Genomic DNA, 23,797 nt, shown 5'->3' on the forward strand with positions numbered 1-23,797 from the left:
TATGTTGGTGGGTGTGGGTCTCTGTGTGTGTGTGTGAGTCTGATATGGAGCGCTGTTTTTAGGAACACCAAACAAAGACGAAGAGGGAGGCTGGATCCTGGCTGGATCCGTCTCGGGACCGGAGAGGCACCCAGCGGTAGCCTGGAGGTGGAGAAGGAAGGGGGCGAGAAAGGAAATGTATGAATAGCCGTTAAATACATGAGCATCATATAGATACACGGAAGCATTTCAGTAAAAACTCAAGCACAGAGACCGACCTTCAGTAATGCTGACACTGAACAAAAGGAAATACAATGATGCTCACACAATGTCACCTGATGTAATTTAGTCCTTTGTCTGACTCCCAACCCCCCACCCTCTCTCACTCTTTCTGCCTCTGTGGCTCACCTTTCTTCAGGCTGGTGAAGGGCATGGTGAACTGGCCCACAAAGTCACTGCTGAGGAGGCCGGTCTGTTCTCGGACACAGAAGCGGATGAGGCAGAGCTCGGGGACGCTGATGTTGAAGTTCATGTCAGAATCCCAGTGAGGACTCAGAGCTGTAATGGTAATCAGCTCTGTGTGTTAATCATTCAAACTCATTGTTTTGGATTTAGGTTTTTCATTGTTAATGTTTTGGCTCACTCAGCAGTTTTCAGTAAAAACGGTTCTAAATATCTGTTGTACGCTAACAACTCAGCACCAGACGTTAGCAGGGCAATGTTGGCAACTAGCTGATGATCAACGTTGAGCATTTGGCAGCTAAACACCCAGTTATTTTTATATAACTTTATAGCGTGATAATGCTGATAGCATGTCAGTGTTGTGTTTGCAGTTCTGCTGCCTCCATGTGATCAAAAACCTGCTAACTTGTTCAAAATGACAATGCTAACATGCCGATAGTTAGCATTTTCACCATTTTAGTTAAGCATTTTAGTATGCTAACATTTGCTGATTAGCACTGAACACTAAGTACAGTCTGATGGTAATGTCCTTAGTTTTACAAGTATTTAAATTCAAAGTCAGACCTGCTGCTGGCATCGGAGGAAAAGTCAGAGATTCTACAAAGTTATTACAATTCATCCTGTAGGGGACTCGACGTCTACAAATCGGTCTGGATTAGTCGGTTAGTGGTGAGCTAACTGACATTGCCGTCTAAAGAGTACATAAATGATTATCAGACTCACAATAGCATCCCTATCATAATGATGATATATGACATGAAGTGTCATTACGTTGCAATTTTTACAGTGAAAAATGAGTAGAGCACACATAGAGTACTAATGAATCATCTCTGCTGCAGTTTCTCAATCTATTTCTTCTTCAAAACAATTTTCTCAACTTCCTCTGTTACATCCAAATTTTCAACTAAGTCCACATTCATTTGTATCCAGTGACCTTATCTGCTACATAGTGTGAAATGATTTTATGATTATGCCCATGCATAAGTGCTCTGCGCCCTCCAGGACTCTTCAGGATTTTTTCTCTCTCTCTCTCTCTCTCTCTCTCTCTCTCTCTCTCTATATATATATATATATATATATATATATATATATATATATAATATATATATATATATATATATATTTTCTCTCTACCTCTCTCTACCTCTTTCTTCTACCTCTCTCTCTCTCTCTCTCTCTCTCTCTATATATATATATATATATATATATATATATATATATATATATATATATATATATATTTCTCTCTACCTCTTCTCTACCTCTCTCTCTTCTCTCTCTCTACCTCTCTCTACCTCTCTCTCTCTCTCTACCTCTACCTCTCTCTCTCTCTCTCTCTCTACCTCTCTCTACCTCTCTCTCTCTCTACCTCTCTCTACCTACCTCTCTCTCAGAGACTTCAGAAGCTTACTGGGATATAAGTCTTCATTTGTCCAATACTTTGTTTCATGACAACATACCTGCAAAACCTATGACATTCCCAATAGCCTCAGCTGTAGGTTTTGTTAATTAGCAAATGATAGCATTTGCTAATCTAACATTGTAAACATGTGTTTTCTTTGTCATTGTGAGCATGCTAGCATGCCAATTTTAAGCATTTAGTTTAAAGCACAGCTGTGCCTAAGTACAGCCTCACATTGCTGCTAGCATGGTTATGTCTCTGGTTTTTGTCTGGTGTTTCTACTCCCACTCTTCCAATGTTGATGCAGTTGTTCTAGAGCATTTGGCTGCTGCCACAACACTGTCATTTTTAATCCAAGGAACTGTCCAAATTCCAAAGGAGCTAATATTTCCCACGTGGCCACAAAACTAATTTCCGCTTGGTAAAAGATGAAAGTAAAAAAAAAAAAGGATACAAGTAAAGCTAAGTCTGACAAAGTAAAGTTGGACCTGTCAAGCTGTCTTTGCAGTTGGTCTTGCAGTACTTACAGTTGTTTTTGACCGTATGTGTGTTTTTTTTGTGGGTGTCAGATGCAATCCCATGAGTCTCCACTCTGACGAAGGAGTCCAGACCTTTGCCGCTCCTGGAGCCCGGAAGGTTGGACCCACTGATCACCTGTAGATAAATACACAGAGATGCAGTGTGGATGGCCACAAAGGGTATGTTTGAGAGTATAATTGTTATCAGGGATGAGCAGTAAATATAGAAGAGAAGAGAAAACAGGAGAGCCAGTAAGAGTAGAGAAAAGAAGAGCGGGGGAGAGGGCTGTAATTACACTAGTCTGGAGAGAGACAGACTTATCTGCAGTCCTCTCACACTGAGCCTTCCCTTCCCCGGCTCTGATCAAAGACAAACCTGCATGTACTTATCACGACATGCCCCACTTGGCACTGATGGAGCTCTACAGTGTCCGGCCCAAAGTTAGAGTACCTTTCCACTTCTAAGGTCACGCTACAAAACGGCTTGCATTATGCTCACAGTTACCATGGTTCATGCAGTATTGAGCAGTTTGGAGTATGGATCATTTCATAAAGATTTGCAAGTGAAAAACGGACAATTGCTTGTAGTTGACGTGTTATGCTAAATAGCCTCATGAGAACTCAATCTAAGCAGATGAATAATTTACTGTTTAAAGATTGAAAACTCAACCCTATCTATGATGCACCACCGAGTGCTACTCGTGAATTACACTCAGTTGAGAGCTGAGTCAAGATTGCAGGATTTTCCCTGAAGTGATCAAATAATACAGAATGATGATGTGAATAAATATAGGTAGGGATTCTCCCAGGGCATCCAGAAACAGCGCACCACATTTATATTTCATGCACTGTGCTCGGAAAGTGCATAGAGAAGACAGTCTGAGAGTCTATGCATCCTCATGAACTGTTGTCTGATCAAAAATGTGTGTGAGATGTAATGTGTGCTAGGACTACAGAACATATTTAACAGATGTAAAAGGTTATATTTACAACGGTGCTAGATCAACGGAGAAAATAGTCCAAGGTGCATTTGAGAAACAAACACATTTGCAGTCAGTTTAAAGGTCAGTTATTGTAATTTTGACGGAGGGATTTTCGTTATGATTCATAGCTGTTCAAACGACTGATTCAGGCAGAGTAACTGTGATATTCCCTTGTCGACCTCCTCTGCAGTAAGTCTGTATGAGTCCCATGTGATCCCAGGCAATTTCACATATTGTATTTGCAGTACAAAGCCTCGGTTGTCTCAGAATCCCACAATAATGTCCTACATAAGAGCAAACTTTTGTATCTATATAATGGGAGTTAGTGTGTAACAGTCGTCCTGATGGCGCACTGAAGAGATGTGACATGCTGTGACTGTGCCATGTGGCTTAGATACAATACAAGTGCTGCTATTACTTTCCCCCTGATATGCTTAAAATAATGGAAAAGGAATGATTTATTAATTGGACACTTGGTCTAATTGCATTAGCTCACCCATCTCTCCTTTCCCTTTACTTTCTGAAAGAGATAATCTAATTAAACGCAGACACTCTCAGGGAGATTTACATTATTGTTGGTTCACAGCATCCGGCAGGAAAGCATTTATCTTGAGGCTAAGAGTAAGACGAGCTCTGTATATTGCGAGGCATAGACAAACGCATACATGCACACAAAGCACACACACACACACACAGTCCTGTAACATTACACCTTAATCCATAAATCTGCACTGAGTGGATTATTCAGTGTACCTTGAGCAGAAGGTGTGTGGGGTGGAGGCCACGCGTGGCTGCAGCTGGGATCAAAGCTCCTGGACATGAGCACCGGCGGCTTCAGGATGTATCCACAGCCCCCATTGTCCTGGAAACGGCCGTCATTAAGGTCCATAGACGAACCCAGAGACTGGAAATTGAGAGCCACTGCAAAACACGACAGGACAATGTTGGAACAGCAAAAACGAGGAGCTACAAAGCCTTGGCAAACTTCTTTTTTTTGTAGGAACAAAATTTAAAATGAGTAAAGCTTGTTAGAATACAACAAACAGCATGAGATGAGCTCCTGCATACCTTCTGTCTTTTAAGGCTCTTGTTCATTCTGCAGGAGGGAGCTAAATTATACAATAACTTGAAATGTTTCTCCAACAATATCCGTACATTGCATCAGGGACACATTCAAAATCACCCACTGTGCAATGAGAGCATCTGTAAGGGGTTTTCTGCAGTGCAAAGCTCGGTGTTGGCATGTGTGCATATCATGTCTTCACTGACTAGATTGTCAGATACAGAAAGCGGCAGATGTAATCCTGCTGACAGGTTTCAGCTGTATGTCTGCTGGGTTGGATTGTTACACACTGGTGAGTCTGCAATAACATGGATACATAATGCAAAAAATCTTTTTTAATGTTTTCCCTAACCAATGCAGTGCAATGGGTCCTTCTGCATCTTTTTATATACATGCATGTCACAGGGTCCCGGTGAATGTTTTGCTCATGTAACTGTAATTGATCCATTCCAGGCCGCTGCTTTTGTACCGCATCCTCCAGCAACTGTGAAAAGGGAGCACTCACCATCTGCACAGCTGCCACCGAAGCACGTAGACAGTGCGCTCAGCGATCAGCAGGGCTGCGTGTCAGAATCAGTGTCTGGCTGGCTGAGCGATGGAGACGGATGAGGAGGATGTGTAAAGACAAAGTGACAGGCACACCGGCCAAAAAGGTGGCAGACAGATCCGGGTTGTGACTTTAAGTTTTGTGGATAATCACGCATTGCCAGAAGGCGTGAGGATGTAAAGTTTATGAATATATTTTATTAAAGGTATTAGTTACTCTCAGGAGCAGAGGTATGTGATATGAAGTCAACCCCAATTATCATGCTTGACTCTTAACGAAATGAAAACGAAAAAAAAACTAAGCTGTGACCCAGACAAGGATTTAGTTTAAAGAGAGCAAGGGGAGAAAAAAAAAGCACATTTATGGGGGGTGCAAATCAATTTAGAAAAGGTGTGATAAGGGCCAGGAGAAAAGTTGCTCCAGGCCAAACACAGATGAGGTGGTCAGGTTGTGGACTGGAATGAAATGTTCTTTTCACTGCTTATCCAAAGGACACTTGGACAGGTTGTCCTTTTTGAAATTTGGCACTCTTGAGTTTGCGGACTGCATTTCTCTCCGTTTCAAAAGCTCGTAATGGATTGTGGTGGTTGTTCAGTGTGTGTCGAGAACTTCTTGATTCCTGTTGAAACCGCTAACACAAAGGAATCGAAGATATTCTCTTTCCATGACTTTGTTTTAATTGATGTCTTCATCGAATTTGAACCAAAATAGATTTTCCTCAGGGAAAATGTATTACCCTTATTTTAATTACACCTTTTTCCATTTAAATCTAAATAAATGAAATGCCTAGTAATTGAATTATTCAAGGTTGATTCACTTAATCAACATGATAATTAATTCTTTAGTTCTTTACAAACGTTTCCGTGATTCCTTAACCTTTTGAGTGAGTTTAGACATTTGTAATGCGAAATTATAAAATTCATTTCAGATTCCTTCGCCTTAATAAATGTGTGTGTGTGTATATGCATGTAGGCATAAGTATAAACGTTGACTTGCATACCTTATGTTTAAACACAGACAGGCATAAACTCGCCCTCTCCGACTCACCGAGCTGTGAGCCGACGTTCCAAAACTCCTGAGGGTTGTAGTTGGAGGAAGACGTCCTGGAACCTGCTGGGTAGATCCTGCTCAAGAACTTCTGGTTGTGCTGAACAAAGACTGCAGCTGAGAGAGAGAGAGAGAGAGAGAGAGAAGACGCACAACACTTACAGGACAAATGTCTCCTCTGACACACACATTCATGAGGGAGTCAGACTCCACAGATGTCATTCCCATCCCATTCTTGTCTTTCTGACTTAGTCACGATGACTGTGTGATGCGGTGATCCAGGAAAACATTCACGTCACTTTTTAATAGTATCGGTTATAAAAATATCATTTTTCAATGATCTTGACATTACATGTATGATTCTGTTTGTTTTGTTAACTTTTTATTGATTTAGTTTGTCATTCAAAGTATTAACTGAAGAGATTCACCGTGTTCTTTTAGCTTAATGTCAAATGGACATTTGAAGACACCCCCTGAAGGTGAAAACCGTTTGTCCTGATCAGGTTTTGAAGCCTGTGTAATTAATGTCCTTCTGGATAGACTAGAGAAACAAATGCTCACAGCTTCACTCTGTGTGTGTGTGATCGCAGCATAGCTGTGTAGTTTCCCTGCAGGGCACGAGGATGACGACAAGAGACTACACGATTTTTACATAGCCGAGACTGTTCATGGTCCCTGCCTGCAAGCTCATGATGTAGTTGTATGTCTGTAAAGTGTTACTCCCCCCTCAGCAGGAGCAGATTTCATTTCTCTACATCACTCTGTTTCTCTAACATACTGCCTCACAGCAGCGCAATGACAGTTTAACTGATTATCAGTTGATTCGAACCTCTGTGGGCTCTTTCCACTTCCCCAACAGTGAGAGTATAACGCACATTTCTGGGTTGTGCTGTTGTGCTTTATTCCCCTATGTCGTATATGTCACGTTCAATATGCTTTCGCTATTATGGAGGTTTATGGCACGAGATATAATTGCATTTCTCATCCAAAGAGGACCGACAGAGACTTCTCCTTTGAGCTCAATGTGATCATAAATCATGTGAATCTGCTGGGCTCATCAGAATTAGATTTTGTAATATTTAATCCATTATCCACTGTCTTTATTACTTCAGAACCAGGCCTCCCTTTCCTCTTCCCGTAGTTTCAGCTCACTCAATAAGATTTTACCTGAGGCTTTGACTAGCTTGCGTGCTTTCTTCTCTGCCATTGATGTGTTCTCGTAGTAGTTCTGATTGTCCTTGGAATGACTGAAGCTGATAAACTTGACAGACCTGGTATATACGACCAGGTCAGATAAAGCCTCTGCCACCGCCACCTTCTTCTTCTACGCATTACATATAGTGTAGAGAGGACGACAAACCAAAGCGAGCATTCAACAAATTGCATCTTAGTGTACATTCAACTATATCTGTACAGAAGCTCTAAAACAGTCCATATCAGAAATCTGGTCTAACTGACTTACTTTTGTCTTTGCCTCTGACTTTCTGGGAGGCCAGAACTTTGCTCTGGTTTGATGATCCTCGTCCTCCTCCTCATCATCCTCATCCTCGCCATCGTCCATGCTCTCCTCCGTCTCTGTGCATGATGCGCCCTCCGTCTTATTGTGAGGCTTTAGCTTTTTATTCTTGATGAGGATCTTATACTTCATGTCCTGACATTCCCCGCAAATACACACACAGCATGAATTCACACATGAATAACAGCAAAGATTCCTTAATCATTGGCACCTGCATACACCTCGCACCATCGCACCGCTGCATCAGTCAAACCAGCTCTGAATCGTCCCTGTTCCTGCATCCTCTAACTTTGGAAAAATACATCAAAAAAATGTCTTTGCACAAACCGCCCTCTCTCCGACTTGTCAAAACAAGATGTTATTCTTCAAAGAGTCACTCAGTAGCCACATCAGTATATACACACAGCCAAGTTAGCCATGATAGCAGCAGCAGGTGTACTGAATCACTAAATCAGACACATGCTGCTACATTTCATCGCCCCGGCTCCAAATCTGTTCATACTCTGTGGAGCTCTTTATGCAGATGAGCAGCAATATGCTAAAAGTAAAAAAAAACATTATGGTCTGGACTTGGAAGCAGCTCCATAGTAAGCCACACGGCACGAAGTCCCCCTGTCAGCTTCACTGTATGCACAGGCAAAATATGCATTACAGATCTGCCAACATTAACAACTCTTAAGAGTCCATATAGCATGAAAATGATACAGTTCAGAGCTTCCTTTGGCACCGCACTCTTTAATTTTTCATTGCTGTTACACAAAAATGATACAGTCTGGAGAGCTGGAACAGAGGCTCTGCTTATGTTGATGTAATTTAGTAGATAATTTCCCCAGTGTTTACTTTAAAAGTAGAATAAAGTAGAGTAATAACTGATTTGAAACATTTGATCTAAGTGGTCAGAGTTGAGCATAAGGTAATGAAGGCTTTCATAATTGGATGGTAACTTGGGTGTGAAGCTGCATGAATGTGACACATGGACACTGATTCAGTTAGTGCTGAGCCCCCACTTCCTGACTCATAAAGATAAAGAATGATATAGGGGAAAAAAAATCTTATATGCACACTCAGGATAAAACACAACTCATTGCAGTAAATTCCAAAGCAGTAGAAGTCAGAAGCAGCAAAGAAACTCCGTAGAGAGAGCACACATTCATCCACTCTCAGAGAAAAGCCCTTCATCCTCCTCCTCGTCATATTCAATAGACTGGAGTGACTGTGCCGGCAGCTTTCAGGCCAGTCGCTCAGTCACGTGTTGGGGCAGACGCTGTTCAGTGCAAAGTCAGAACCCAAACAGGGTAATCAGTAAATGGACAATCAGCTCAAGTACCTCATTGTGCATACAAATGATGGACACTTCTCAGGATCAGCTACATCACATTCAATGTTCTGAATCTCTGAGAGATTAAAGAGGCTTGCAAATGCAGACGTCCATTTACCCCTGCGTCCCAGAGGAGGAGAGAGGCATAGGAAGCCTCAGACGGAGACTAATGAGGCCCACAGTGACGACAGAAAGGTCTCATTTTCTCCTTGTTTTGCTTTGCCATGACAGGCGATGAGGATTTATACATACAAACACTATCATGCCTCTGCCTGCACCAGCAGCTGTAAAATAAAACACAGATTCTGCTTCTGATTTACCACTCAGATAGTCGAGCTATCTCTTTTTTCTGAGTCTTACATTTGGGCTTGGGAGGTCTCCAATGGTGGGGTGATCCAAGGGAGTTCTCAGCAGCTTTTCCCCCAGGATAGAGATGAGGTGCTTGGCCATGACTTCTTGCTGCTCCTGGGAACAATGATTTTCTAATGAGAGGATCACTGGGTAAGCAGACACCTGTCAAGACATAATCGCATAAAAAAAAATATTTAAACCCTTTTTCCAAGAATTAGCATCAACCTGGAACTACTGCTCTCTCTCTCTCTCTCTCTCTCTCTCTCTCTCTCTCTCTCTCTCTCTCTCTCGCTCTCTCGCTCTCTCTCTCTCTCTCTCTCTCTCTCTCTCTCTCTCTCTCGCTCTGCAGGCTCTACGTTCTCCCGACACATCACAGAGAATGTCCTGAATCAAAAACAACTTGCAGGCAAAGCATTATGATCAGAGATGCTATTAATTAGAGCAAATGCATCTAAGTAGGGACTCCTGGAGGCTACAGAGGCAGAAGCCAACACTTAGTTAGATGCCTGGGGCACCACTCCAGGAAATATATATCAGTATGTTACATGACAAATTACCATGTTACCTCAAAGGCATGTTGCTCCACAGTGGTGATGACGTCCTTAAAGAATATCTTGGTAGTCAGTGTGTAGCCATGGTAGACTACAGGCTCCATGTCTGGCCCATCCCAGCAGTCAATCTCCAGACAGCGACAGCCTTTCCTCAGAGCACTGTGCCACACGAATACACACAAATGAGCGCATGCATGCATATAGAGACACATGCACACACACTGAGCTGTGGCAAGGCTATGATAAGCACTTATAATGTACTGCGTGACAAATTACAAGTGAGCTGTTTCCTTTCCACACAGACGTTCAAGCCATCATAACCACTCCCATGCATGCAACACATTGCTGTGTATCATATGCATAATGTACAGTATATAATACATGTGAATAATATAGCAAACATTGCAATCTATTCTTTTTTATTCTAACAGCTTCCTGTACTCCTGAAATAGTGCTGTTACATTTCTATTTCTGTGCTTTCTGTATATAAAAAAGATATGTTCAGGTTTATGCAGTACAGAATGTCTTGGTGTTGATATTGATATTGATTATTCATATAGCTTTCTGTAGGTACTGGACACAAATGATATGACTTTCACAGCAGGTCTGGGGGCAATGATACATTTTCTTGCAACCCTGATGTAAAGTTATATCACCCTTTTGCTCCAGATATTTTAACTGTGGAATGGTTTCTGCTTGTTGGGAAATCAAATATGTTCTCCAAGTGTATTATTGTTTTATGATGATACACATCTTCGTGTGTTTCTTATACAGTCAGGAGTCCATGCATGTTGCTCTCTCTCATCAGATCGTCTTGATGTAAGTCGTGCATTGCAGGGTTAAAAGTAGCATCCTATTGTCACATTGTGATTGCCTCCCGCATTTCAGAAAAGGGGCGACTGGAGGATTTAGAGTTCATCATCTGGTAGGATCCTTTTTATCTACTTCATCATTATATATAAATATATATATTAGCTGTTATGTTATCTTTTTTTAATTATATATTTGTTGTTTATTTGTACAGCTGACTGAGTAGAGCAACAGCATGCAGAGAAAAGACAGGGAATATCATGTTACAAAGGTTATCAGTGAGATTTAAATCCATGTGGTTACAAGCTCCAGATTGAGTTTGTTCTCATTCTGACAGAGCAAATATTCGTAATAAGATTAGGGAAGCGATTAGCCTAGTTTAGCGGAAACACTTTTTTTTGTTTTGTTTGTGTATGGTTTTATCACACAAGACACAGTGTGTTAGTTTGTGACTTTTAGGTGTGCTGGTAGTAGGCGTATCTCTTGTGTCTCCTAATCCTTATGCTAAGCTAGGCTAACAACGGCCTGACTAGCTCCATCCTCCGCGGACAGACATGACCGTGGTAAATACATGTATTTCCCAAAACTTTTAACTATTTCTTTAGCACCTCTGTGCCGCCAGAACACAATTGTCAATATCAGTTTTTCTCAAATGTGCACTATACATGTGGTGTGTTGGTTCATTTTGATCATATTCAACTAAAAGTTTGAGTAATTAATTATAATCAGTCAAAAGCATCTTCAAATTCACCTTCCTTTGCCAATTCCTTGTTTCCCAACATGGTGAATTCTTTATTTCTTACTCCAACAGATATACACTTGGTCATCTTCTTTTCTTCTCCCTCCCACCTGTGAGGTAGAGGGATTTCTTAAAAGCTACCTTCTACTTCTACTTTGTTCTCCTCTCTTCCTCTCCCTTCATTATCTAACTAAACTTGAGCTGCCAGGCCACTGGTTTGGAGGGTTCCACTTTACCAGTCGGCCAGAGCGCTCATTACTGCACAGGGAGCATAAATACGGTACTTCTGCTGCCATCAGCCCCTTTTGTAATCATCTCCATTGTCAAATAAAAGGACCACAGCAATTTCACTGTGCCTCAGCAGATGAGTCGGTCAATGAAACGAAAGAATACTGATACCACACATGTAGGTCTGAAGGAGAGACGTTTTAGATCTATATCAGAGCCAAATGGTGTTTAAATTGCCCTTGTCAGCTCTTTTGACCTAAATAGCAGATTAATTAAATATAAAATAATTCAGCAGATTAGTTGATCTTGGCTATACATACAGATGTATACACTGTACTCTATTTACTATACTTACTTACCAAACATAGGCATCCAGATGGCTCTTTCCTACAATCTGATCTCCAGTCAGGTAGGTGTTATGTGAGGAGGAGATGAAGTAATTGGTGAGAGGCTGGTCCATGTGTTGGTACACAGACGCATGGGCCGGGTCGAACACGCAGCAGTCTTTGGACTCCATGTACCTCAGGAATCCTTTAAATGTCATGGACCTGCTTTCTTTGGCTGGAAGAGGAGGAAGGAGCAGAGTGCCACTGTCAGTGACAATCAAAATCAGCATTGGTTATTCTACCAAGCACAAGATAAATGACTACACTAGCCAGCTCAAGCAAAAACTCTGCTCCTAGTGTTAAAACTTTAAAACGCATCAAATGAATATCAAGGTTAAGGGTCTACCATGCTAGAGTGAGGCTGTAGTCTACTTACGCAGCTGCCAATGATACAATACTTCATACTATGTTTAGCATACACGACAGCAGGTATGATCATGTTTAGCAGGAATAATGCTTACCATGTTCACTTTTTTAGTTTAGCAAGTAAGCATGCTACTGTTGGCTAATTAGAAACTAGACACAAAGCGCAGCTGAGGCTGATGAATGTCATTAGTTTTGCTGATGCTTGGTCACAAACCACCAAATGAATTGGACTGCATCCTTCGGGGACCATGAATGTACAAGATGTCATGGCAATCTATCCAACAGTTGAGTTGACGTATTATTATAGTCACTTATGTAAACTATAGCTCCCTCAGAATATAGCTACTTAGTAAAGGTTTGTATTTGTTAATTAATTCATGATGTTATTAAATGATGATTTCAGTTGCAGTGAATGACACAACTTGTCAATATGAATATGACATTTAAAAACACAATATGTAGCCTTCACCTGATCTGGAGTGGGTATAACATTAGTCCAACTGAATAATCAGTACAAAGGATGAGCAACCTGATTTGAACCATGGATTGCATAGAAACCAAAAGAGGGATGTAAACTACAACTCCCAGGGAACACTACTGTAAGAGCATTCAAATAGATCTTTTTCACAGCAGATATGTATTGCTTGTCATAGCAGGAAAAGCACAGGTGTAATTAATAACAGTATAACATAATTCAGCAATTATGGTGCAATTTAAAAACAGGAAAGAAAAAAGAATTCTGAAATAAATATGCAGTATAATTGTGCTACAGGTGCTTGAAAAGCTAAGAACTGCTCTTCTAAACCCTTTTACTCAAAGACTATACCATAAAGTAACCAAAGGAAGGTCTTCGGTTAAGCTGCAGCACAGACTAGTTGTGAGCCTTGTGTTGTTGTTTTCCCTGTTTTGCTGTTTGTGATGCTGTGAATTACCCAGCAGTACACTGAGTCCTAGACAACATCTGGTATACTAGTCCACTGACGTGCCTGACTCTTCCATTTTCCTTCTGTCATTTCATCCCCCCCTGCCTTTGGGCTTATAGCAAATCACTTTGTCCGCCTGGCACCACTGGAGCTTAAGTCTTAACTTCTGTTTTAACTAAATTAGCACCGTTACGTGACAAAGCCTAAGTCCTTAAAGAGTAGAGGTTTTTTCTTTACCCAAAGTGATGAGCAGCAAGCGGCCTGACATGGTACACAGCTCTCCCTTCACTTACCCGTCTCTTCAATCTCATATCTATCAATCAAACTCTCTGCCATCTCTTCATTCGCTGTGAGCTCCATCTGCTCTTTGTGGAGGAACCTGAGAAGGGCGCAGGCAGGCAAAATCCCCTGGCCCGAGGCGGCGCATTGGTACAGATTCTGTATATCAGCTCTCCTGGAGGGGGGGGCCTTACCTCTCTTCATCTTGCCCTGCACACAATCATTATAGCCTCTTAATCCCTTGTCGTCGACTTTGCGAAGTTATTCTGAAGTTTCTATGTGAAACTTTCAACTTTTATTAAATCAACATTGCAATTGAGAGAAGAGTAGGTGGCTGCTAATCATTTATTAAAGGCTTGTGTTTGACTGCAAGGCAGGCTGAATATCCGTCATGAGTGTTTGAAGAAAGAAAGTGTTGAATTTTGGTCCGTTTCACAGCATTATACTTCAGATTATTCTTTACGTTGTCATCTTGTAAGTGTTTCAAAGACACAGCACATCACTTGCTCTCTAAATATATACAGGAAATGGCCAAGAAAAATGTCAACTCAGAGATGTATCCCAGCTTTTACCTGAGCTCAAACTCAGCATGAGAGAGAATAAAAGAGAAGTCACGGTCTTTACTCTGCACAAGGTTCTCCCATCCTCTTACATATCACCCTCCCTCTCCTCTCAGTATCTTTTATCATCAAATACTAAGACAACATCTGTGTGACTTTCTCATTTGAGTCCCTCTTCTCCACTTGTCATTCCTCTCAGTCAGTGAGACCAAAGTGTCTACGACTTTCCCTGGCTTTTTCCTACCTTTCATCTCTCTGTTCTGCAGCCCTTGACAGTTCAGACATATGCCTAAGCCAGTGTTGTCACTGGGTACCCTGCAGTGGGCCGGCCTCACACTGCATCTGTCTCCTCGGTGTGAGCAACACAAAGCAACCAGCTCTGCTATCATCTCCATTAACCTTTTATGCAGTTGCAGCAACCAGAATATCCCTTTAAAGTGGTGTATTATGTCTAATAATTGGCTATTAACCCAAGAAATGTCACTGATCTTACACAAATACGTGGGTAAACACTTCACACATTACATTTTCTAATATTTGCCAGTAAACCTCTGTCACTGAGGAGGTAATTAGCTAAATGCATCTCTAGTGTGACTAAGTGATTCCTGAAATCTCAATGAGATATCATGTGAACGGCCTACCTCAGATACTGATGGTCTCTGGGTCCTGTGGTACAGATATTTAAGAACAGGACATCAGCTACGTATAAAAACCTTTAAAACGAATTGATTTTTCAGCAGGTTTCCGGGGAAGTACACAAAGTTGTTGCCATAGTGACATAACATTCCGTTTCCATTGGACAAGTGCAGGTCATCTTTAATTATTTCAGATATGAGAAGAGGACTTAGTGTGTGAAGAAAGAACCTTTGCCTTCATGTTCCTGCCTGGTGAAAACTCTGTCATAAGACTTCACTCACCGCTGACAAAATCACTATATCTCAGTTTGATTAGAATTGTAAAGCTATCGCATAACACAGTGATCAAATGTATACAGGAGTACAGTTTAGACAACACTAGTTAATTCCACTATGGAGGTTGTGTCTTGACAACTATTGGATGGATTGCCATGATACCGTGGTTCCCAGAGGATGAATCCTGATGACGTTGGTGATCCCTTGACATTTTATCCAGCACAGCAGGTAAATCTGAGATAAGCTGCCTTAACTCTTAAATGCAGCGTGTAATTGTTACCAAATTTAGATGAGAGCAGTACACATCTACTCTTGAGTTATCCTACAAGAGTTCCTGCAGTTCCTTCTGTAACAGGTGCGACTGGAAGATGATAAATGAAATGCTAATAACTCAAGTCTTGGCCAATCAGCATTACTATTCTGATGAATGTAGTTTAAAACTTTTAAAATATCATAACAATCAGTTAGGGGATCATGTAGCAGATGTATGAGCTCTTTGAGTGCTCTCTACTTCACCAAGCGATCTGCTCAAAATGACTACTTACTTGTGGTTTCCTACAACAGCATGGTCAATTGAAGCACTGGAATCTCCAAAGTCTGCAGTGAGCTGCTGTCTTAATACATCATGCAAACAAATGCTGATAGTCTACGGAGCATCAGAGATTGATTTCAATGGTAATAATTTCATGGAATAAAGTCCACATTCTCAAAAATGTCAAAGTCACAGTGGATGAAAGTATGAATGCGTCATGAAAACTCATCGGTGCAACAGTCAGTGAAGCTTGGAGAACATTTCCACTGATTCTCCGTTGGTTGTTTTAGCAAGTTTGACAGGAGCTTCCTCCCTGGATGTCTGTGTAAATCTGAATGTTATTGGTGTGGTGTGGATCACTGGTGCACAACAATAGTCATTGCCTAGTCATAGTCCAGCAGAGTCATTCCTGTCTACACCAGGCTGTAATGGCTCGACCCTGGGCCTGTCAGAACCATTGGGCATACAAGTTTGATGTGATAATTCCCAGGCAGTGAACATGAAGCCCTGTATATATGGCCCCCGTCTCTGCATCGCTGCACCTCCCTCTCCACGGTCGATTAGTCGGACTCATCTGGGAGCAGAGTGGGCTTGTGTATGTAGCCGTCAGTTTTTGCTTCTGTGCTCGTGTGCATCTGCGCACATCGGAGGGTCGATGGTAGATAAAAGATCAGCAGTCCGTATGCGTTTGTGTGTGGGAATGCAACATTACACATGTGGAGCTCAGATGCAGCACGTCGCTGCGGCTCTGTCCGTGCCGCTCATTGTGGGAAAATCAGATCACTTTTCTTCGTATCACATTTTGCGATGTGCAGAGATCAAGGTTTTATCGTTAACCCTGGGCTCAGGTTTAATACTGTGGCAAGGCAGAGTCAAAACCGCACCTGTTCAGATGCTTAGGATGAGAGAAGCTGAGACTTGTGCACCTTTTTGAAATGTGACTCTGTACTTGAATAACGGGGTGGGGAGCAGGCCATGTTTCCTTTTGATAATTTATTCCCAGCTGGATTTCCACCGCATCATTTAGTATTCATTGGCCCGTTGGAACTTTAAGTTAGAGAGCAGAATGCCAGTGGTAATGCTTGATAACTAGAGATGTGAGGAGCCGTGATCTCCGGCACACTGTACGTGCATGTATGATTTATGCACTTGTATACGATCTAGCAACTACAGTTTAATAGTTGTGTATGTATATGTAATGTATGTAAACACGTGATTGCAAAACTGCTATGCCCTGCGCACAGAAAAAGCAAAAGCAACACAAAAGAGTTTTTTATTTATACTGCCACTGCTGAGTTGGTGTTTCGTGCGCGCGTATTGAAATGCAAAAAAAAACTTCTTTTTGAAAAGTTCTGCAAGACTTGTTTACTTTTGTATAAGGTTTTGCTGGTTTGGTATAAGGTTTTGTGCTTGGTGTGTAGTTTTAAAAATAGAAATAGTATATGTTTTCCCAGTCTTGTCACAGATAAGTGCGAGGAGGTGGGTGGTTTGGCATATAAAGCACAGGACTTTAAAACCTGCGACTTGACACATCCCGTTTCCAATGTGTTGTTTAAACTACTTCAACACTTCAACAGATTAAGGGAAGATTGTAGTTTTGGTTAAATCTTTAACGTGTACCTTCTCCAAATCAGTATTTTGCAGTAGTATAACTACTCAGCGTTATTGCTACTGCAAATATGTTGCATATGAGCGTGAATGTTAGAAGACAGGTTTACAACCAGTCTGTTCATCACCTGTAGCATCGTCAAGTTTAAAATAGTGTAACAGCTGTGAGGTATAATGGATTCCCATTAATCCACACACACACACACGCACACACACACACACACACACACACACACACACACACACACACACACACACACACACACACACACACACACACACACACACACACAAATGACATGCTGGCAGAGTTTATTGCCAGCTGGGTGAGGAAGATAATAGTGATGGCTCATTATTATGAACAATTGCTTTATTTGGGTCTCTGTATGTCCCTCTTCCTCAGGGTTCTAGCACAACTTTGTCATCAGGAAATAGAGAAGTTGTTGAAAGAACAACCAGCAAAAAAGGAAAACAAATGTTTCTAACTGTGAAATGATAAATAATAAATAAATAAATTGGAAGAGTGTGGAATATGCTGTCTACAGAAGATGAATCAAAATGCATGGCTGCTTAGTATTCTTGCTATTCCATCCCAGCGATATTGCTATAGCCCTGAGCAAATAGCCATCTGTTGGTGAAAATCACCATCCAGCAGCATGCATGTTGCCGAGGCATCAGAGTTATCATTCTCTGACAGTGCGGGTGTGTTAGGAGAGGCAGGCAGTTGGTTATTATGAGACATCCCAACCATGGGAAATCAGTAAGTCAAAGCAGCAGGCAGAGATGTTCTTTTGTGATTCAGCTCAGGATGGAGACAATGATACAGAACTACATCCATCCATAAGGAACGTGTAACTTTGATGATACATGCATACTATATTCAGGAGCCTACATGTTGTGACAGGTCCTCCACATCCCGCTCACGTTCCACTTACACAGGTTGACTTAAAAGCAGAGTTCTGTGGATACAATAGAGACAGATTGCAGGGCATTATTTCTGCACATCTCAACAATGCTCCCTCTCTTTCTTGCCTGTTCCAATCAAATTGGTAGGAGACATGGAGAAATGTTTAAAAGCTGACATAGGTAGTAACTTTCTGATGAGCAGTCATGCTTTTTCTCACATTATGTTACTTTGCAATTTTCCAAATGACTCTTAAGCCACTTAAATTGAACTAAATATAATGAATTGGCCAACACTTTGGACGGCTTACAGCTATAATTAGAAAGGACTACTATGAAGAGTGCTAATTTAATTACTGCATTACAAATTATAGCATAATTGTCTAACTTTTGCTGACAGCTGTTTTAATTATAGCTGGTTCCAGCCATTATGCAGTCATCCCCAGCAAATGGCCTCTTTCTGTCTCAGTGGGCTTTGCCCATCCATTTTTGTGCCATAATAGCCATGGGAGATTAATTGGTGTCTTTTAGTCTCGCTGACTGGCAAGAGTGATGTGAGGGAAGTGCGTCCACCTGACAGGGAAAATTGGAACATTTAGCTTTATATCATGGTTCACATTGTCTCTCCATTCTCCCAAATAATTCATGCACCCATATTAACTAAATAGAGTTAGGCATCAAAATGTGACTCCCACCCTCTATTAGACAACTTAGACTGAGGAAGTAAGGTTTGGGGTAATTCAATTAAGCAATTTCTAGTTAAGACAGAACTGGATACCACTCATTAGGCAAGGATGGCTCAGCCAGCCACCGTCGTATAAAGAAATGGAGAGCTCGCTGCATATCAGATTCTGATGCTATGAAAGAGGAAGCCTGATTCAGATTGTAAGCCCCATTAGTAAAAGTGAGAAGCTATAAAGATGCAGCTTTGGCATGGATAATAATAAAGTTTTGCACAGCCTCTAGGGGCCATTAATGGGGTTTTAAGGCCTGTGGGTCTGGTTTATGAGCAGGCATCGCTTTATAAAGTAATAGTTTCTTGAGTGATGTCTGTCCTTCATGCTGCAGTATGGCTTGTTTGGTGAATCCCTATTGACAGGAGGAGCTGTATCTCACAGTCCAATAGCACACTGCAATGTTTGGTGCTCATTACCACAATTTGTGCCATCCACAGTTAACAAGTCAACATAGTGCAGCGCTTACTTGTATTTTGTGCAAATTTTTTGGCTTTAGTTTGGCAGAGGCTCACACAAATAGTAGCCTACATGTATATATAATGCAATGGGAAAAGGTTGCTTAGCTATTACTGTTGATCCAGCTGAGAATCATCACCCCAGCCTGAAGCTCTGTGCACTACTAGACACTCCCTAACAGGAGCCCATTTAGGGCCCAGAAACAGAACATATTTATGACATATTTAATGGCCTCTATTGAGCTCTGGGCCCTGAAAATTACTCAGGGCGTCATGTCAAAGGCACAAGCCGACATTCATATTTTATAGTGTGAATATCTTGGCCGAAATTATCTCAGTAATATTATTTAAATCATTATTGAAATGAGATTAAAATCTTTAGTAACTTTAATAACAACTCTCACCACCACTTGTATTTTTATAAGGGCTATTCCTCAGCCATTTGAATTATTTATCATGATATATGATTTAAATTGGGTATCATTTCCTCTCTGTTCGCAGATACTGTGCCCTTAGGTTTGTTAAATTTGGCTCGCCATGTCAGAGATCTTAGAAAAAAATGTGTGACACCAGAGTGAAAAGGTGTCGCACGCAGACACTTTGTATTTATGCTTCCTGACAGCCTGTCAGAAAGTCCACAAAAGGAGGGAACAAGACTTGCCTCTCTGCCAGCGAACTGTTAGATATCAGTCGGGCAAAATTCATACCGATTTAGGAAATATTCATATTGGATATCCCCCTGAGCAATGCTAGAGCGGGAGAGGGCAAGACACCATCAGTACAAAAGGAAGATCATCTGTATGTATTACACAGCACAGGCCAGTGACAGGAAAATAAAGGTAAAGGTGACCTTGTGCATTAATATCCACTGTGTTGGGGCTACATCTGCTACATATCTGAAATGTAGCTACAATGACAACAACTGACCTTAAGGGGTTAATTAGAGGACATCACCCTGTCATGTATACTATATACTTTATACTGTCTTTTGCACAGATATCTTCTTTCAAGTTACTTTCCCACTCACACTGAACAGAAACTACTGGCCGCTTCATTCCTCCGCTACTTATTAGGGTTTCATTAATTCCCCTTGACTTTGTTTTCCTGTTGAATATTCCTGACCAGCTGTGCTGTTCTACCCACAGATAGCGTAATTGATCCCTAAAAAAGTATGAAGGTGCAAGCATCTGCCTCCATGTTTGAGTGTGTGGTAGAAGGTTATTGCTAATTCTGTAGAAAGTAAAAACTTTTGCTCTTAACATTGTGTATTTAAACATTACCACTGCAGTGAAAGTCCTGTGGCGTCTTAACGTTCCCCATACATGTACAACAAATGACTGTGTTGACTCCTCGGACTACTGGGACTGGAATGAGCTCTTCCATTCTGGCTCCACCGTTGCTCACTCATGAGGCTGTACTAATTAATCAGTTGCTTGGCAACATCTGGCAGGGGCATGATTTATGGCAAACAGTCTAAACACCTGTTACGGTGAGACAGGAATGGGTGGAGGAGGTTGAGTTATTGTGCAGCCCATCAGGCCCTCTCACACTGTGTACATATCTGGCAGCAAAATGGAGTTTGAGTGGGACATTTATATATTCAGGTTGCTCTGGATTCAAACAGCTGATTGGGTTTCTATTGCACATGAACACAATAGCCTCAAGGATGTTTCAACTCCAGTATTATTTTAATTTTATTTTTAACTTCACCAGCATCACCTCATTAGAGTACACACACTACATACCCGTTGTGGTTAAATGAAAGGCATGCAAAACATTTATGCTAGTATGGCCAAGATAAATAGAGGCTTTGTGGCTTCATAAATGTTTCCCCTCATATCCTCATTGATCCTGTGCATCATATTCAAACAAAGCTTAACTACAAAGCAGAGATTTCCAGAGGGTACCACCAATTATTGTCAAGCCGTGTCCTGTTTTCCCCTAAAATCCTCTAGTAGCTTGCTTGTACCTGCAGGGACATGGCAGTCATCCAGGGAAGTGTGTTGTCTCACATTTTGCAGACTGTTCCCCCTGGCAACTGTCTGTCTGTTTGCAACAAAAAAAAGATAGTCTGTGCCCTCTGCTTGACACTCTTTTCAAACAATAGGCTCTCCATCTGCTGTTTTGACATCCATGTCACCTCAGAGCGACACGCTGCTCAATCTGTCAGGCGATACCTAGCTTTGTTTCCTGTTTCTAGATTAAACTTGGTATGAGTTCACGATGAATGTTGTTATTTTAGTTAGGTGTAAATTTACATTTCTTTGAATGTGCTTTTCTTTTTCTGTCTGCTTTTTCCCTACAGACAGAATAACTTGTGCTTAGCCGGGATGATTTGCTGTACGCTGCAGTCTGTCTTAGTGAGCTCAGAGGAACTCGTACATCACAGCTCACTAAATAAATCATGAATTCATTAATTGCATTTCACAGCAGTCATGATCTGCAAATTAGGAATCAAGAAGCTCATTTTGTGTACGCTACTGTTATTGCATGGTAGTCACAAATGCAATTATTTTAATCCCTTCTGCTCTGATTCTTTGCCAATTCTTGCTCTTTCTGTCATTTTCCCAAAGTTCCATCATGTATGAATGTGTTTTAGTCATTTTGACAATGTTTCAAGTTCGCAAGGACACCAGAGAAAGTGGAGAATAACAATGTGTCATTTAAAATGAATATTTTATTGGAGCAGTACTCATTAAGCAGCTGCTGAAAACAGTTCAGTTTCTATTTTTCCTCACCACCCGTGGCTGCCTCCAGTAGATATTACACCTTATGACTCCACGACAAACTTGTAATCCATGGTGTTGAACCAATCTTCATTCTGAGTGTTGCACATCCGTCAATAACTGGATAGAGGTGTGGACATTTCCCCACAGGATCAACCGGGCACTAGACACCAGGGGCAAAGTGAAGAGGGTGATGCAACTGCCTTTGCAAGTCCAGAGATGTTGAGGATTTAACAAACAAAAATGGGGATTTCAAATAAATAGACAAAGTAATAACTTACCTTGGAACTGTGTCTGTTTCCAAGCTTTAGAAGTGGTGACAACGGTTCTCATTGTTCATGAAGCGTGATTCTACAGTTGAGCAATGTGGTGAGTGGATTGTTTACTCTGAAAAAGTCTGATATGTGCAATGTTTGGTCTAAGAAAATATCTTCTTCTTGGTTCGATAGAAATTCAGAACCACTTAAGAAGCCTTTGGTTGTTCTATAATAGTGCTGTTCATGCTGTAAAAAGAATGGCTGGACCAAAACATGTCTCTTCAAGTGTATTTAAATGCACATTTTGTCATTGTGACTGTTACTGTGGCCCAAGATTTCCTCTGAAATATATCGTTTCATGCCTTTGTGTGCAGACACTATGCAACCCGCTATATAGTAAGGATTAGACAGAGAATCAAAACATTTTCTCAGTCCAAGGAATAGTGATTTGATACATATGTAAATGTGAAATAGGAGAAGGGACAGGTGAAATATTGCTAAATGTTTAACATTCACAGCACAAAAGCACATTCAGGAACTTTTCTTTGGTAAAACTTCACAACCTTCCTTTGCCCTGAAGAGCTTCCTGTCAGGGAGCTCTGTGATCTGTTGTCTACAGAGCGCGCACATTTGCATGTTTTTGTGTGCCGCTAATGCACCTAGTGTACTAAATTGTCACTTGTCAAATCGTTTATTACGCGTCCATCATTATTGCTAATTACCTTTGGTGACATTAACCCTTTCTTTCAGTGTATGTGTAATATTCAAACATTGGCATTAAGCAGTCCACTCATCAATCCACCCGTCCATGTGGCAGTCAGTTTAGAGGGTTTGCTTGCTCTTTATTTATGTTACCTTTCTGCTGAGGACAGCAACTGCAGTGAATGTGAGCCATCCAGCCGACAAAGCACTGATTAATTGTCTGCCGGCAACAAGAGGAGAGTGAGAGCAGCAGAGGGAGGGGCTTTAGAGGATGGACGTAAAGAGGATAGCAGGGGGATAGCTGTCCATGCAAGCTTTGACAAGTTCAACTTGAAAAAAGGATCCTGCTGAATCACTGTTTGCCTTCTACTGTGTATGTATACATTATACAGTGTGTGCTAAGTGTTAGCTTCTTCCAAACCGCAGGTATGCAAGCTTTTCGTTTGTGTAATGCTGTGTCTTTGTTACACAGCAAAGGGCCTCCTCCGCTCTCTTCCCCCTGCAGGAGGTCAGATGTGTGACATCTCATCAGCCAGGCAGTATTTGAGATAAGTGAGGAATCAATACTTACTGATTCGGGGGGCTGCCACAAGAAATCCTTCCCCGACCCCGCCTGCTCCGCCTCAGCGGCCCAGTTTAGAAAGCAGATGGTCCTGCGTACCAAATGGTGCTCAGCACACGGGACGTGTTTAGTGGCCCAGACACAACCTCACCACAGGACTCAGCTGTGTCCTACTGCCTCTCCAGCAGACTAACGAATGTAGATGCTTATGCAGACACACACATACAGGGGCTCTCTATCGCTAACAGGGAATCTTGTGATTTTGAGGAATATCGTGAAATGTGACTCTTTAGAAAGGTTTTTCATTACAGTGCGTGTGTGCAAGCATTCTTTACATTTCTGTGGGATGTGCAGTAAATCGCTGAATGTTGATGTA

General features: G+C 41.4%; 1 protein-coding gene across 1 annotated transcript; it reads right to left on the minus strand.

The window, feature by feature from the left end:
* Nucleotides 1-58: 58 nt before the first annotated feature.
* Nucleotides 59-13,672, minus strand: LOC115010024 (1-phosphatidylinositol 4,5-bisphosphate phosphodiesterase zeta-1-like). Its single transcript, XM_029434397.1, is given in 12 exon segments — nt 59-141; nt 388-537; nt 2,371-2,497; nt 4,098-4,130; nt 4,132-4,265; nt 6,002-6,118; nt 7,169-7,325; nt 7,464-7,652; nt 9,196-9,348; nt 9,752-9,896; nt 11,874-12,075; nt 13,483-13,672. Coding segments are annotated over 12 exon segments (1,680 nt in total).
* Nucleotides 13,673-23,797: the final 10,125 nt, after the last annotated feature.

Source organism: Cottoperca gobio, chromosome 6 (genome assembly GCF_900634415.1).
Source record: "Cottoperca gobio chromosome 6, fCotGob3.1, whole genome shotgun sequence".
NCBI lineage: Eukaryota > Metazoa > Chordata > Actinopteri > Perciformes > Bovichtidae > Cottoperca > Cottoperca gobio.